This window comes from Trichechus manatus, unplaced genomic scaffold, assembly GCF_000243295.1.
Source record: "Trichechus manatus latirostris isolate Lorelei unplaced genomic scaffold, TriManLat1.0 scaffold00131, whole genome shotgun sequence".
In the NCBI taxonomy this organism is placed as follows: Eukaryota; Metazoa; Chordata; class Mammalia; order Sirenia; family Trichechidae; genus Trichechus; species Trichechus manatus.
Genome location: NW_004444067.1, coordinates 840,429 through 855,701, shown reverse-complemented (window position 1 = coordinate 855,701; position 15,273 = coordinate 840,429). Strand labels below are relative to the sequence as shown.

The window sequence follows — 15,273 nt, the reverse complement described above, 5'->3', positions numbered from 1 at the left end:
AAAGGCCGTCTAAGACGTTTCCGGAGTGTGGGCACGCACAAAGGCCGTCTAAGACGTTTCCGGAGTGTGGGCATGCGCAAAGCCCATCTAAGACATTCCTAGAATGTAAGCACTCACAAAGCCCGTCTAAGACGTTTCCAGAGTGTGGGCACGCACAAAGGCCGTCTAAGACGTTTCCAGAGTGTGGGCATGCACAAAGGCTGTCCAAGACGTTTCCAGAGTGTGGGCACGCACAAAGGCCGTCCAAGACGTTTCCAGAATGTGGGCACTCGCAAAGCCCATCTAAGATGTTTCCAGAATGTGGGCGCTCGCAAAGCCCGCCTAAGACGTTTCCAGAATGTGGGCACTCGCAAAGCCCGCCTAAGACGTTTCCAGAATGTGGGCACTCACAAAGCCTGTCTAAGACGTTCCTAGAATGTCAGCACTCACAAAACCCGTCTAAGACATTTCCAGAATGTAAGCACGTTTCGCTGTGTCCTAGCCACTTGCGCCATCCTTTCTCTTCCTCAAATGTGGCAGGCTGGTCCCCACCCGCAGCCCATATTGTCTCTGGTCACCCAGCTCTGTGCTAGAACATCCCCATCATCCCTCCCTCTCGGAGGACACTTGGCACGGCATCTATTTAAGTCCACACAGAGCATCCGTTATCTGAAATTATGTGGTTTGCCTACCGCTTATACTCTGTCCCCACTGCCACCCCTTCTCCCGCAGCTGTAAGTACACTATATGGGGACCTGTCTGCCCCCGCTCCTGGCTCCATCTTCAAAGAGCCGGGCATAGACATGGGCACAGTGGGGAGCTATTTGTCTTTTGCATTTCCAAAGAGTTGTTTGAAGGGTAGACAAGTCCCATTCAAATGCTTTTCTGACCACAAAGGCCACTGATGGAAGCAAATATAGGACTCTGGCTAAGCGTGGGAGCCCAGGGAAGGATCCTATCTCTCACGGGGATTCCATTCACAAAGTCACAGTTGGCCAACTGCCTCCTCTCCCTCAGGCTCTGAGGGTGACACACGAGGAATGCAAGGACTCAGCCCTCGAGGAATGCAAGGACTCAGCCCTCTTCCGGGCAGTCCTCCTGAGTCAGGAGCAGCCAGCCTGGATGGTTTCACCCCCGGGCCCTGGTGACATCACTCCCCAAACCTGTCCACCCTGCAAGCCAGGGGGCTGAGTCACTCCCAGGCAAGAGAACCTATTGCAGTTTGAGGAGTGTGCTTATTTTAGCAGAAGAAAAAGCCATCGCGTCTGAACTAAACGTTTTTCCATCACCTCAGCCTCTCTGGAGTGGGTGCCGTGGGCCCCTCAGGCCTCAACAAGCAGACTGTGTCAAAGAAGGAGGGTTGTCAGCTTCCTGTGCATTCAAGAAGCACCTACAAACATTGAAAGAGCTCACACCAGTACTACTCAAACTATTTCAGAGCATAGAAAAGGAAGGAATACTCCTGAATTCATTCTATGAAGCCAGCATCACCATGATACCAAAGCCAGGCAAAGACGCCACTAAAAAAGAAAATTACAGACCAATATCATTCATGAATATAGATGCAAAAACTCTCAACAAAATTCTAGCCAACAGAATTCAGCATCATATTAAAAAAAAAAAAAAAAAAAAAAACCCCACCACGACCAAGTGGGACTCATCCCAGGTACGTAAGGATGGTTCAACATTAGAAAATCAATCAACATAATCCACCACATAGATAGAACAAAGGAAAAGAATCACATGATCATCTCAATCAACACAGAAAAGGCATTTGATAAAGTCCAACACCCATTCCTGATAAAAACTCTCAATAAAATGTAGGAATAGAAGGGAAATCCCTCAACATAATAAAGGGCATCTACACAAAACCAGGGGCCCTGGTGGCACAGTGGTTAAAGAGCTTGGCTGCTAACCAAAAGGTCAGCAGTTTGAATCCAGCAGCCGCCCCCTGGAAACCCTATGGGGCAGTTTTGATCTGCCCTATAGGGTCGCTATGAGTCGGAATCAACTGGACAGTAATGGGTTTCTTTGTTTGTTTGTTTACACAAAACTAACAGCCAACATCATTCTCAAAGGAGAGAGGCTGAAAGCATTCCCCCTGAGAATGGGAACAAAATAAGGATGCCCTTTACCACCACTCCTATTTAACATGTGGTGGAAGTCCTAGCTAGAGCAATAAGGCAAGAAAAAGAAATAAAGGGCATCAAAATTGAAAAGGAAGAAGTAAAACTATCCCTATTTTCAGATGACATAACCCTATACATAGAGAACCCGAAAGATTCCACAAGAAAAATACTGGAACTAATAGAAAGATTCAGCAGAGTAGCAGGATACAAGATCAACATACAAAATCAGCTGGATTCCTATACTCCAACAAAGAGAACATCAAAAAGGAAATCAGGAAAAACAATACCATTTATAATAGCCTCTAAAAAGATAAAATACTTAGGAATAAACCTAACCAGGGATGTAAAAGACCTGTACAAAGAAAACTACAAAACACTATTGCAAGAAACCAAAAGAGACCTACATAAATGGAAAAACATACCATGCTCATGGATCGAAGACTCAACACTGTGAAAATGTCAATTCTACCCAAAGTGATCTGTAGATTTAACGCAGTCTCAATATAAATACCAGCAGCGTTCTTTAATGAGATGGAAAAACTAATCACCAACATTATACGGAAAGGAAAGAGGCCCCAGATAAGCAAAACGTTACTGAAGAAAAAGAACAAAGTAGGAGGCCTCCCACCACCTGATCTTAGAATCTACTATATAATATATAGCGACAGTAGTCAAAACAGCCTGGTACTGATCCAATGACAGACATACAGACCAACGGAACAGAATTGAGAACTCAGATGTAAATCCATCCACTTATGGTCAGCTGATCTTTGACAAAGGACCAAACTTCATTAAATGGGGAAAAGACAAGTCTTTTTAACAAGCAGTCCTGGCAAAACTAGATGTGCGCCTGTAAAAAAATGAAACAGGACCCATAACTCACACCATACACAAAAACTAACTCAAAATGGATCAAAGACCTAAATATAAAACCTAAAATGTTAAAGACCATAGAACAAAAAATAGGGACAATGCTAGGGCCCTAATACACGGCATAAATTCAACCAAAACCATAACTAACAAGGTATAAACACCAGAAGACAAATGAGATAACTGGGAGCTCCTAAAAATGAAACACTTATGCTCATCAAAAGACTACCAGAAGAGTAAAAAGAGAACCTACAGACTTGGAAAATTGTTTTGGCTACGACATATCCGACAAGGATCTAATCTCTAAAATCTACAGAATACTTCAACACCTCAACAACAAAAAGACAAATAATTCAATTAAAAAATGGGCAAAGGATATGAACAGACAATTCACCAAAGAAGACATTCAGGCAGCTAACAGACACAGGAGGAAATGCGATCAGTAGACACTAGAGAAATGCAAATCAAAACTACAATGAGACACCATCTTACCCTGACATTACTGACACTAATCAAAAAAACAGAAAATAACAAAAGCTGGAGAGGTTGTGGGGAGATTGGAACTCTCATGCACTGCTGGTGGGAATGTAAAATGGAAAACGATACGGTGCTTCCTTAAAAAGCTAGAAATACCACACGATCCAGTAATCCCACTCTTAGGAATATATCCTAGAGAAATAAGAACCATCACACGAATAGACATACACACACCCATGTTCACTGCAACATTATTCACAATGGCAAAAAGATGGAAACAACTTAAGTGCCCATCAACAGATGAATGAATAAACAAATTACGGTACGTATGCACAGTGGAATACTACACAACGATAAAGAACAATGATGAACCTGTGAAACATCTCACAACGTGGATGAATTTGGACAGCATTACACTGAGTGAAATAAGTCAGTCACAAAAGGACAAATACTGTATGAGATAACTATTACAAAAATCCAAGAAAAGGTTTACACACAGAAAAAAAACAATTTTTGATGGTTATCAGGGAGTGGAAGGGTGGGAGGGGAAATCACTAACTAGATAGTAGGAAAGTGTTAACTCTGGTGAAGGGAAAGAGAACACACAATATAGGGGAAGTCAGTACAACCTGACCAAGGCAAAGTCATAAAAGCTTCCTAGAAACATCCAAACACCTTGAGGGACCGAGTTACTGGTGCTGAGGGCTGGGGACCATGGTCTCAGCGGACATCTAGGTCAACTGGCATAACATACTTCATAAAGAAAATGTTCTAAATCCTACTTTGGAGAGTAGCATCTGAGGTCTTAAAAGCTTGCAAGTGGCCAGCTAAAATACATCTATTGATCCTATCACATTTGAAACAAAGGAGAATGAAGAAAACCAAAGACACAAGGAAAAGATTAGTCCAAAGGACTCATGGACCACATGAACCACAACCTCCACCAGCCAGAGCCCAGAAGAACTAGATGGTGCCCAGCTACCACCACCAACCCCTCTGACAGGGACCACATTAAAGGGTTCTGGACAGAGTGGGAGAAAAATGTAGAACATAATTCAAATTCACAAAAAAAAGATCAGATGTACTGGTTTGACAGAGACTTGAAGGAACCCCTGAGACTATGGCCCCTGGACACCCTGCTAACTCAGAACTGAAGCCACTCCCAAAGTCCACCATTCAGCCAAAGATTAGATGGGCCTATAAAACAAACAATAACATTCGTGAGGAATGTGTTTCTTAGTTCAAGCAAGAATATGAGACCAAAAGGGCAACACCTGCCCAAAAGCAAAGATGAGAAGGCAGGAAGGGACAGGAAACCTGGATAAATTGACAAGGAGAACCCAGGGTGGAAAGAGAAAAGGGGAGAGTGCTGACACATTACAGGGATTGCAACCAATGTCACAAAACAATCTGTGTATAAATTTTTGAATGAGAAACTAATTTGTGCTATAAACTTTCTCCTAAAACACGAGGTAATTAAAAATATATATATATCTGAAGACCAACGACCCTCTATTGTCAAAAGAGACTAAGAAGCAGTTTATAGGCAAATGTAAGGGACCTACAAAAAGCTCAACACTGGTAACAATAAAGAATTATAATTTTAAACTTAAAAAAAAAAAAAGAAGCACTGGCAACGTATTCATTCATTCATTCACTCATTCATTCGTTCAGCGCACATATATGGAAGGTTCCCCAGTCAGGTACTGTCCCTGCCTGGAGGGGCTCAGGGTTAAGCGGACAGCATAGATATTAACAAGGTGTTGAGCGGACTCAGCGGGGGGCGGGGAGGGAGTGCACCTGTCACCCCTTCTCCTGTGACCCTGTACCTAAAACACGCCCACCCAACATCTGTCCACTCCTCCCAGCTCTGCTGGCACGGGCTCAGCTGGTCAGGGAGTCAGGAAGCCATGTGGATAATATGTAATCAGAACTCAGGAGTGTAAGGAGGGGAGCAGTGGGCGGCTTCACAAACAAGGTGATATTTGAGTTAGCCTTGGAAATAAATAGGCATCTACCAAGAGGAACAGGGCCGGGTTGGCAGAGGCTCCCCGGTTCTGGGGCCGGCTTCTCGGGTTCCTGGCTGGGTTTCCCTGTCCCACAGCCAAGGAGGCCTCCACCGATCCCAGCGTTTCCACTTCGAGCTGCTGGAATCAAGTGGCCAGCCAGGTTCATTCACAAATGGGATGCCAGCCTGGGCAAGGTCCCCATTGAGAAGGAAGTGACACCTCTCAGGGGCTCTCCCCCGGGACATCCTTCCAGAGCACAATGTCACCAGAGGAAGGGGCGTGCGTGTGGAGAGCTTTGGGAAGTGAGCACCTGCAGGCTCTTTCTTCCAGGAATGGGCTGTCTCCTCCCTTCCTGAGTCGGCCATACCAGTCACGAGCAGCTTCCCTTCCAAACAGCCCTAGCTCCTGTCGTCCTCGCTTAGAGCTGGCCAAACTAAGGTCACAGTGGCACCCAAGAGGGACATTACTTCTATTTCTATTCGGCCCAGTCTATTTCTCTACATAATACAAGAGCTAACAGACAGAATTTGCCATGAGTCAGGCTCCGAGCTAAGCGCTTTATATACACGTCAACACTTGTGAATCTTTACACCCACCCTTGCCGATGATATTACTACCCCCACCCCCCCATTTTGCAGATGAGGAGACTGAGGAACAGAGCGGGGAAGGAGCTAAACCTGCAATCTGGCCTTGCAGCCTTGCTCTCAGCTGCTCGGCTGTGGTGTAGCTACCACCTCCCCTCCCCCACCTCCTTCAGGGAAATGAGAACTCAGGGCGGGGACAGACTGAGGTTAACCTTTCCACAGCACACCCCAAGGTCCCAGGACAGGCCAACAGATACACAGTGAGTGGTTGGCACGAAGGTGTCATGGGGATGAACATTTGTCAAAGACAGGAGGGGGCCGTTAAAGCCTAGCAGCCCCCACCCCCAACACCAGTTGCCATCGAGTCAACTCTGACTCATGGCGACGCCATGTGTGTCAGAGTAGGGTTTTCAATGACTGATTTTTTGGAAGCAGATCAGCAAGCCTTTCTTCTGAAGCACCTCTGGGTGGACTCAAACTTCCATCCTTTGGGTTAGCAGCTGAACCCAGAAGGGTTCGGGCAGCCCAGGACTCAGTGAGTCCGCTGCCTGCTTGGACACCACCAGCACCATCCTCGAGCTGGTACAGCGGGACAAGGTGGAAGGGCGTGTCCCAGGAACATGCAGCGTGCACAGGGAAGGGCCTGGTGCCCTGCCTGCGACCCCCTCCTGCCTGGGACTCCGTGGCATGGTTGGTCAGCCATGCAGGAGAAGCAGGGAGGGCAGCTGCTGAGACCTTTGCGGGTAGCGTCCTAGACGGCTTGTGAGTCTGGTTCTCTCTCTTCTTGTCAGAAAGGAGCCTTGGCTTGCCTCTGTTCACTTGTCAATCAACCAATATTTACCGGCCCCGGCACCAAGCTTGCACGCGGGGACGCGGGAGGAGAAGACAGGGCCCGTTCCTCCCCCAGGGAGCTTACAGCGGCCCCCCAGACAGCAGCACAGTGGTCTGGTTATCCACCACATGGGTTAGATTTCTCCCTAAACTCCTGGGCCCGGGAACTTTTCAAAAATTGTCAACACTTTACCGATAAAGAAAATGAGGTTCAGAAAGGGGCAGGTGACTTGGGAGCATCACAGTACAGTTTTACAAGGGATAACGAAGAGATGAGGGTGGGAGTGAGCACGTCCCTGTGCAGGAGCCCGCAGAGGTGGTGATGGCGACACGGGGAGGGTGGTCCGCAGAGGGACCAACATGGAGTCTGAACGATACCGCACAGTCAGGAACAGCTCTCAAACCTCATCTCACCTGAAACTTAGGTTACACTCCCAAACACCTGTTTGTGTCCTGTGGGCTAAACGAGGGTCTAAAGAATCACCTAGCTGGGGAACTTCTGAAAAAATACCAGGGGAACAACACATCCAGGAAAGGTCTAATATGGAAATTATGTAAAATACTTCTACACCTTAACAAAAAAACACAAACAATCCAGTCAAAAAATGGGCATAGAACTTGAACAGACAGTTCACCAAACAACACCAAAACCCAAACCCACTGCTGTCGAGCTGATTCCAACTCATAGAGACCCTATAGGACAGAGCAGAACTGCCCCACAGGGTTTCCAAGGTTATAATCTTTATGGAAGCGGACTGCCACATTTTTCTCCCGAGGAGCAGCTGGTGGGTTCGAACCACCAACCTTTTGGTTCACAGCCCAGCACTTAACCACTGTGCCACCAGGGCCCCTAGTTCACCAAAGAGGATAATCAAATAGCCTACAAGCATTAGCCCTTAAAAACTAAAACCAAAAGGAAAAAAAAAAAACTCTGTTAAACAGTCACTGAGTCAATTCTGACTCATAGTGACCCGACATGACACAGTAGAACTGCCTATAGGGTTTCCAAGTCTCTTATCTTTATGGGAGCAGATAGCCAAGTCTTTTCTCCCTAAGAATGGCTTGTAGGTTCGAACTGCTGACCTTTTGGTTAACAGCAAGCACTTAACCATTATGCCACCAGGGCTGCTTATATTTTGGGCACATTGGGTTAAATAACATCTATTATTAAAATAAGTTTCACCTGGTTGTCTACTTTTTAAAGAGGCTACTAGAAAATTTAAAATGACACATGTGCCTCTCATTCTATTTCTACTGGATGGCACTGTCCTAGTGGCAACCAGGGTCTGAGCACTCCCTGAGCATCAATAAATGTTAATCTTTACCATGTTTTGGTTCCCCAGAGGCTGTGGGTACTGTGTTATTGGCCTGGGAGGTTGGACCTATGAAATGTCTTGTTTGGAAAGCAGCTGCACTCAGCAGTTCCTCCCCTGGAAAGCCCCTGGGCCTGGGGGGTTTACATCTGCGCTCTGGTTGATGCCCACCCACTGGATTTGGCCTGCTGAGCACACGCCCCACTGCTGATGGCCTCTCACTGTAACATAAAGGCTCTCCCTGGTCCTGATCTGAGAGGAAGCTTTTGGACTCTGGTGGCGCAATGGTTAAACGCTCAGCCGCTAGCCAAAAGGCTGGTGGTTCAAACCCACCCAGTGGCTACACAGGAGAAAAGACCTGGCTATCTGCTTCTGTAAAGATTACATCTTAGAAAACCCTATGGGGCAATTCTACTCTGTCACATGGGGTCACTGTGAGTCGGAAATCGACTTAACGGCACCTAACAACACCAACTCCATGTCCTGCAGGGGAAACAGGCCCAGAGAAACAAAGGCAAAGATAAGGAAAAAGCAGGACTCACGTTTGGAATTTCCAAGACTCCTATCTGCTAAGTCTTCATCTACGATGTGCTTCAAAATGGGTCTCCTCTCCAGTGGAAGGTCTGGACTATTTCTCCAATTTTAGAACTACTTCAGCGGGAAGGGGAGGGAGAAAGAAGGCTGACTACTGGCTGAGCACCTACTATGTACCAGGTACTGTGCTACGTGCTTTACATAGATTAGCCTTCTATGACTGCTGTAACCAATCACCACAAACTTAGTGGCTTAAAATGGCACATATTTATCATCTAACAGTTCTGGAGGTCCAAAGTCTGAAATGGGTCTCACTGGGCTAAAATGAAGAAGTCAGCGCTGTGTTCCTTTCTGGAGGCTCTAGGGCAGAATCCACTTCCTTGCCTTCTCAAGCTTCTAGCGGCTGCCCACATTCCTTGGTTCTTGGCTCCTTCCTCCACCTTCAAAGCCAGTAATGGCTGGTCAAGTCTTTCTTGCATCACATTATCCTGACGTTTAAAGACTCCTGTGATTACACTGGGCCCACCACTATAATCCAGGATAATTTCCCTATCTTAAATTCAGCTGATTAGCCACCTTAATTCCACCTACAACCTTAATTCTCCATACCAAACTAAACCAAACCCATTGCTGTCCAGTTGATTCCAACTCATAGCGACCCTACAGGATAGAGCAGAACTGCCCCATAGGGCTTCCAAGGCTGTGATCTTTAGGGAAGTAGACTGCTACATCTTTCTCCCAGCAGAGCAACTGGTGGGATCAAACCGCCAACTTTTCGGTTAGCAGCTGAGTACTTAACCACTGCTCCGCCAGGGCTCCTCCACCTACCACCTTAATTCTCCTTACCAGGTCATGTAATACATTCACAGGTTCCGGGGATTAGGACCAGGACACCTCTGGGGGGGCTATTATTCAGTTAACCACACAGCATCTCTGTTATACTTTAAAACATCCCTGTAAGGTAAATGGAATTATCCCTATTTTCACAGAGATGAGGAAACAGATTTAGGGGTTAAGCAACTTGCCCAGCGACATGTAGGTGAAACAAAGGTCTACTTGTCTGCAAAGGGCTTTCCATGGTATCGTGTTATCTTTTAAGTGATACAGCAATTTTCACATTCCGCATACAGAAAAAGAAGGAAAAAAAAAACAAAAAAAAAAACTTTGTCCTCCACTTTTAAAAGGGATTATCACCACAGGGATTAAAGTCATGGGGAAGAAACAAATAGATCAGCTTTCTGGATACCTCCCCAAGTATTATATCCTCTCTCTCTCTCACACACACACACACACACACACACTCACTCTTTTACATACAGACTCCCTCCCACCATGAAATAATCACAAGTACCAGGTTCCAAAAAGAAGCCTGACTGCCCTGCCTTAACACGTCTATCTGAGTGCTAACCTCAGAGACCTTTCCAAAACAGGGTGTGTCCCATCAAGAAAGCTAACATGAAAGCACTTCTCTTCCTCTGAACCCAGGGGCCCAGGAGAGGAAAGGCAGGCTATGGGGACTTCAGTGCTGGAAACCGTGGTGCTCCCCCACAACACACAGCACTGTGTCAGTGTTGAGAAGAGGCAGTCACCCGGGCAGGCAGGCCTGTGGCCTGGCTGCGCAGTTTCCAGCTTGTAAGCAGCAATCTCAACTCTCCTGGTCCTTTCCAGTCGTGGGACCTGGACAGCAGCTCACTAGGTATTTCTCATATTAAATATTAACCTGTTAAAAATCTAATTGTTAAATATGAACCATGCACAAAAACTCATTCTTATATCCCTCAATAAGTCGAGCACAGTAACAATGTGAAGATGGCACAGGACCGGGAGGGTTTCATTCTGTTGTGCATGGGGTCGCTATGAGTCAGAACCAACTCGACAGCACCTCACAACAACAAGTCACTATGAAGACAAGTAAACCCAGGCCCTGACACCAAACTCCATCTTTCCAGAAAAAAAGAGTCCTGGGATGGGTAAATCCTATGAGACTCACCCATTAGAAAGTTCTTCATTGTAAGTAACCTTCTCAGCCTCTGAGAGAAATCCAACCAGCAAAGACAAAACAAGAAAGCCACCTTCCTGTTTACCAATCACCCGATAGGGTCCTTGTTCAGAGATTCTTTCTCTTTGACATTCACAAAGGTTGCCCTTGATTTACCGTAATTTGAGAGCAAGAGCAATGAACCTGACCCTTTAAATTGCATCTCCTTTATGTAGCAATCAGGCCTCTTTATACCGCCTCAAAAGCAAGGAAATCTAAAAACCAATGAACAAATAAAGCTTCTGACAACACCCAGCCCCTCTGTGCCAATTAAGTTTTCCTCACCGCCTTCCACAAGTTCCTATTACAATACCAATTATGTTAATGTTACCACATTATTAACTATTTTCATCACCTTACATTAAATGCCACCTTTGGAGACCAGATGACTACAATGATGATCACAAAGAGAAATTAGTTATTTGGGGCCAGGTTGATTCCAGCACTTGTCAGCTTTCATAAACCCTGGGTGTCTCCAGATTTTATCGCTTGTCACTGCCAATCACAAGCGCAAGGGGTAGATGGTCTCCCTGTGTTTTTTTTTTAATTTTGAAACTAAAGCTATTGAAGACTGCATGGGCGAACTTGATTTGAAAGCAACCGCAGAAGTTGGAGCTTTGTGCACAGAGAAGTGGGAAAAATGTCACCATACGGCCGGTGGGTGGGGGGTGTCCCTTGGCTTCCTTTAGCCACGGGGGTAGAATTTTTCTGCCATTTCAGTCTTGGCTGAATTATTTTGGCATAGAAACAAATCTGTCCTCCTCCCAAGGTATAAGAGCACATCCGAGTTTGTAAAATAAAAAGGAACAGAAAACCCGAAGCGCCGCCCCGCCCTCACCGCGCGTCCTCGGCACAGCCGCACACACGTACCTAATTACTTCACGTTTAAAATCACCTCCCCGGGACGGGCTATCATTTGGGGGAAACGGAGGCAGCGTGGGAAGGGGAAGGAGGGGGCCCCAGGAAGTTTCTGTCGGTCAGGTTTAATAAGGGGGTGGGAGCCTGTCTACTTGTGGGCCAGCGCTCGGACGAACGAGTCTGGCCGCTTACGAGAAACTTGTCAGCTGGCGGATAATGGGACACGGCGCCAGGGAAAAGGAAACAGGGAGCTTCCTTTAAGGAAACACACCGCTTCCCCGAGGTGGGCACCTTATTTCTCAGGGACGGGGAGAACGTGGCAGGGGCCCGCCCGCAGGGTCCGGGGAGGGGCGCGGCCGCTCCGGAGAGATCCGTCCGCTCCGCACCTGGGGCCCGACCCACCTGGGCCCCGGCGCCCAGCGGAGCGCGGCGCGCGGCTTCCGGTTCCCCAGCGCGCGGGGCCGGGAGGTCGGCAGGGGTGGAGGGTGGCCGTCGGGCCCCGGCGCCCGGAGGAGGTCGCAGGCCGGCCCCGGCCAGAGCCGCCCCCCGCCCCGCCCAGAGCTCGGCGGCCGCCCGGGCCTGAGGAACCGGGTGAGGAGAGGGCAGGGTGAGGGGAGGGGGCCGCTCGCCTGCGTCTTGTCGAACTGCTCGCGCTCCGCCTCCAGGCTGTGGCCTGGCCTGCGGCTCAGCACCCGCGCCGGCACGTTCTTGATGCTGTTCATCCTGCCGCCGCCGCGTTGTCTCCACTCCCGCCCGGAGCCGCGCGACTGAGCGTCACGGCGCGGCTGCCCGAGCCTAGGCACCCAGGCCGCAGCCGCAGCGGCACAGCGCCCCCCGCGGCCGCCCGCCCATCTGGGGGAGGGGCCACCGGCGTTCCGCCCCTCTGTACACACCTCCCACCGCGCACACACACCTCCGGCCCCGCCCCTCCCCGCCAGGTGGGGCCGACGGCCCCAGCCCTCCTACCTGCACAGCCCCTCCACGCCTCACAGCTGCCCTCACAGCCCCTCTCACAGCCCTCCTCCACCCCGCACGCCCCTTTACCCCTCACAGCCCCTCCACCCCTCACAGTCCCCCTCACAGCCCCTCCAACCGGCAAGCCCCTTGCACCCCTCACAGCTCCTCCAGCTCTCACAGCCCGCCTCACAGCCCCTCCACCCCGCACGTTTCCCGCCTCCCGCAACCGGGCCGAGTAGAAAGATCCCCTCCCTCCTTCTGCCTCACGGGCCTGGGCGGGGGCAGTTCTCCCCTCCACCCCGAGCTCACTGAGTCTGGTTGAGAAAATATGGCCTCCGTGAGTCTGGCCAATGGAAGCACAACAAGCTCTCCCCCTTTTGGTCTTGTATTGTGTGTCAGAATTCCTACAATTAAGCAGTTTCCTTTTTGTGCATCTCTAACGCGACTGCAGCTGCTCCCAGCGCGGGGCTGGGGAGTGAATTCTCAGAGACAGAGCTCCGCATGCAGCCACCTGGCCAGGGCAGAGGGACAGTCTGCTTGGGGATGATGGTATTAGGCAGACAGAACCGGACCAAGAACGCCAAAAAGATGCCACAGGAGATGGCATGAGACTTTTTAAAAATTAGTTATTGGCTTGCTTTTAAAGTCGTTGGTTGCAAGATTGATTTTTTACAAGGCCAAATTCTTCCCAGTGTATGCTCCCAGATGGCTGGTATTTTGTTTCTGCTGGCCTAAGCCTTCCTATCAGAATATAGGTGTGAAATTCCCTGATAGAGGTAATAACAACCTCCCTTAAAAAACCACTAACCATGCTTTATCTAATCCCAATTCCTGAAAAGCTGCTTTAGCGGAATAACAATAGAAAAATAACAATAGCTAATATTTATTGAGTCTTATTATTTGCCAGTCACTGGGCTGAGCCCTTTGATGTGTCATCTCATTGGTAATCCTCAGCAACCTAGTCAATAGCTAGGCCACAGTAAAGGGGTTTGTTTGCTCCATACCAGCTGTTTCTCAGGCTCCTTTTTCCACATCCAACAAAAGCAGTTCTCGAGTGCATTTCACACTTAGCCAGCATCTTCTTTTAAACCATGCAACAATCCCTCTGTGACTAAAACATCTGCCACAGGGACAACACTGGCAACCAACGACTTCTCTTTTTATTAATAACAGAGCAGATTCCTATGTGCCAGGCACCATGCCCAGCACTTGGTAAGCAGTAGATCCCATTTAATCTTACTTAAAGTTGGTGGTGGTATTGCTACAGACAAGGAAATGGGCTCAGAGAGGTTGAGGGCACCCAAGTTCACACAGCTGGTGGGTGGTGCCTTCAGGATCCAGATGCAGACCTGCCTGATTTCAAAGTCTGTACTCTCAACAGCCTTCGCCTGTACTATATGTTGTGGACAATAACTTTGGTGACTGTACTGCCATAGGCTTGCTCTTTAGAGTCCCTGAATGTTTTGCTAATACATCTCTAACTATAAAGTATCACTTGTAGGTAAGATTTTGAGCTACCAGAAAGCAAGGACCCCCTTGTGTTACTCGTTTTTAAATCCTCAGTACCTAGCAGGGTGCCGGGCGTATAGCAATGTTCAGCAAAATGCATGTAAAATGAAGGGCTGACTGAAGAGATGGAAAAGTGAGTAAATAACTCCTACAGTTTGGTACAGTTAGACACAGAGCTTAGCTTCATGAAGAAGCATGCCTGGTGTACTCAGGGATGTAGGCATCCTCACTCTTCATCTCTCAGGACACTTCCGGGAGGGATACCTGGTTCTAGTGCTGGCTCTGTGACTGGCTGCCTGAGAGTCCCCATGTCATCACAACCAGGGTGCCATTTTGGGGTGCCGTGAGGGTTTACCATTAGACTGTTTTAATACTTCTACAGTTTTAGAAAGGCCCAACATTTGGGATATGAATTAGACCTCATTTTAAGGAAAATCGAAGACGACAAACAGTAGGGTTTACATCACAGGCTTATTACATAATTTGTAATACAGTACCCACTGCCTCATTGACATGTGTGCATGGTCTGGCCCCGGCCTCTCCCCAGCTTCATCTTGAGCCAACCTGGCCTATCAAGTCCACAAATATGCCATGCTCCTTTCCACCTCAGGGCCTTTGCATATGCTGGAACTTTGTCTGGAATGCTCTTGCTCCTCCTGTTTGCCTCGTTAGCATCTACTCATCTTTCAGCTATGAGTTCAGATGTTACTTCCTCCAGGAAGCCTTCCCTGAACCCTCCACCCTTGGGTTAGGTCCCTACTCTATGCCCTCATGGTATCTCAAACCTTTATCTCATAACATTTACCAGCTTTAAATGATCTATTTGTGTGATTATTTGATTAAGGTCTGTCTCCCACCCTAGACTGTAAGCAAGGATCACTCGTTCTGCTCCCTCTTGTGTCTCCAGTGGCCTGTGTACAGTCAGTGCTCAAATTATCTTGTTCTTTTTATGCCGGCTCTCCTGAGCAGGCAACTGGCTGAGAACCCAGCTACCCTCCCTTACAGGAGTGATGAATGTACACTCTTCATTTGACAAACGCCTCTCAAAGACCATCCTGGTTTTCCACCTACCTTGCCAGCTGCTGTCCTGGTTAATGTGTTCGGTTTCTTAATCTAATCTTCAGTCCGTTCTCTGTCACAAGAAAGAGGCTGCTAAGCACCATCTAGTTAAAACCTGGAATGAGG

The 15,273-nt window shown here is 48.1% G+C and overlaps 1 protein-coding gene across 1 annotated transcript in view; it reads right to left on the bottom strand.

Annotated features, from left to right (window-relative positions):
- Positions 1-12,466, bottom strand: part of HIP1R (huntingtin interacting protein 1 related) — a 42,421-nt gene extending 29,955 nt beyond the window's left edge. The window contains exon 1 of the mRNA XM_004384973.3: positions 12,252-12,466. Coding sequence (XP_004385030.1) covers positions 12,252-12,344 — 93 coding nt within the window. The 5' untranslated portion in view covers positions 12,345-12,466. The remainder of the gene's footprint in view (positions 1-12,251) is intronic.
- Positions 12,467-15,273: the final 2,807 nt, after the last annotated feature.